The sequence below is a fragment of the Aphanomyces invadans genome (genome assembly GCF_000520115.1).
Source record: "Aphanomyces invadans strain NJM9701 unplaced genomic scaffold supercont1.32, whole genome shotgun sequence".
NCBI lineage: Eukaryota > Oomycota > Saprolegniomycetes > Saprolegniales > Verrucalvaceae > Aphanomyces > Aphanomyces invadans.
In genome coordinates, this window is record NW_008580177.1 from 52,137 (window position 1) to 54,072 (window position 1,936).

Genomic DNA, 1,936 nt, shown 5'->3' on the forward strand with positions numbered 1-1,936 from the left:
AATTTCAAAGTCTACTACAACGCAGCTCATACAAATTTCCCTATAACCTGGAGTACCACTTTGCCGAGTTTTTATCAAGTTGACTGTACACTGCGACAACCAAAGCGCAATAGTGATCGCGAAGAACCCAGGCCAACATGAGAGAATCAAACACATCAGCGCTCAAGTACCATTTTTACGGGATCATGTGATGACGAAAACCGTGTCCAAGCAGGTGACCATTGCGAGTGACAAAATTTGGCAGGATGCAGATGACGATGCGGATGACGATATCCGTGACGATGACGATGACGAAATTTTCGACGACAATCGTGACAACAGTTGCGCATTGGTGGTTTGCAATAGGAATTATATCACGAAGTGGTGTCGTATTTGCTTTTTGGAACGCGGGGTGCAAAACTAAGAATTCATTAAAGCATTGTACCGAGTGAGCAATGAGTGACACCGAAGTGGAGACCTCAAGCCGTAAGTTGTGGTCGCCGGAGCGTGACGACGATACGACACAGTGCGTACGGAGGTCGCGGACCTCTCCGCGGGTCTTTCAGTTCTCCTCAAAGTAATCAACCTCTGCCGATTGACCGGGCGTCAATTGGACAGCCAAGGAAGAGTGGGATATGCGTCAGTCTGGACGCCATCTGCAGCTCCATCCGCGGCCGAGAAGCCGCTACCCGTCAAACTACTTGCTGCGCGTAGTGCAGCAGACAATGTTGACATGGGAGTTGAAGAGCCCGTGAAATTGTACAACGCGCCTGCGTTACCGCTGGCGCCAACGGTCAAGGGTCCTACCAAGACCGATTGTTGCGCGAGCATCAGCGCTACACGTCGCAGGTTATGGCCCTGCTAACGTCCGGACAACGGCCGTTTCTTATTGGCACTTGCATGGATCATTTTCGAAGCGCCGTATTGCCATGTTGACTTGGGAAAGCCATATGGTGATGCGACGGAACAAGAGTGGGTGATCTGATACGAGGAGGCCCACGACGAAGAATCCGTCGAGTTGGATGCGCCGAAGAAGCATCAACAAAGTGCTGTGCAGCTCGACGTCAAGATTCTGAACGCCGACAGCTGGGTGAGCCGAATGCACGAATACCTGGTGAAAGTGCTCGAAGTAGACAACCAGGAGTGGATTCTGCAGCAAGAAGTCAAGTTGATGGTTAGTATTATCACCAACGCGATCAAACCAGCACCACTCCAGGTGGCTGTGACAAAACAACTCCAGTTGCAGTGGAATATGGTTATCAAGGCAGACGTATTTCGCTATGTGAAGTGGTTGAGACAATTTGCAGTTAGTTACCAACTCGATGGTGGCATCGACGAAGAGAAGCAGCAGAAATCGGTTGTGGAAGTTCTACCAAAAGATTACATGAAGCCGCGCTCGCGCCGTAATCAAGAGCGCGGTGAAAAGAAACCAAATGGCGCACAAGCAGCGCCTTCGGCAGACCGAGCGGAGAAGGTAGCGTCGCAGGAGCGAACGAAGGTCAAGTGTTTGAAGTATCAATCAAATTCGCATCGCGTGCGCAATCATCTGGGTCTCCGAGAGGCCCAGATCAAGCAGTTGATGGACGAGCACCATCAAGCACGTCGTCGGATGATCGGAGTATCGAGAGACACAACAACTAGCAGTATGGAGTGCCGGGAGTCAATCGAGGTTGTGCTACAGTAACACTGCCGCAAGTGTTGCTCGATTCTGGCTCCGATGAAACGGTAGTGTCGGAAGGTGTACTGCTGATGCTGCAGCGTCTTAATCCCGGCGTTGTAACGGGGCCAAAGTTGCGACTGCAGCCTTATGGGTGAAGCTCAAAGCCGCTTGAAGTTTTGCGGCTTGTTCAGTTCAAAACTGTGGCGTTAGAAACGCCAATTGGCCCCCTGGTGCTGCATTGATTTTTAACCTGGATTGAAGTATAGAGAATGGACATCGATGACCGTATTGGACATC

The 1,936-nt window shown here is 50.8% G+C and overlaps 1 protein-coding gene across 1 annotated transcript; it reads left to right on the top strand.

The window, feature by feature from the left end:
- Nucleotides 1–1,078: 1,078 nt before the first annotated feature.
- H310_11473 (hypothetical protein) lies at nt 1,079–1,663 on the top strand (the record flags this gene model as incomplete). Its single annotated transcript, XM_008878168.1, has 1 exon — nt 1,079–1,663. One exon carries the CDS (start codon nt 1,079–1,081, stop codon nt 1,661–1,663), a length of 585 nt encoding a protein of 194 aa, XP_008876390.1.
- Between the last annotated feature and the right edge of the window lie 273 nt (nt 1,664–1,936).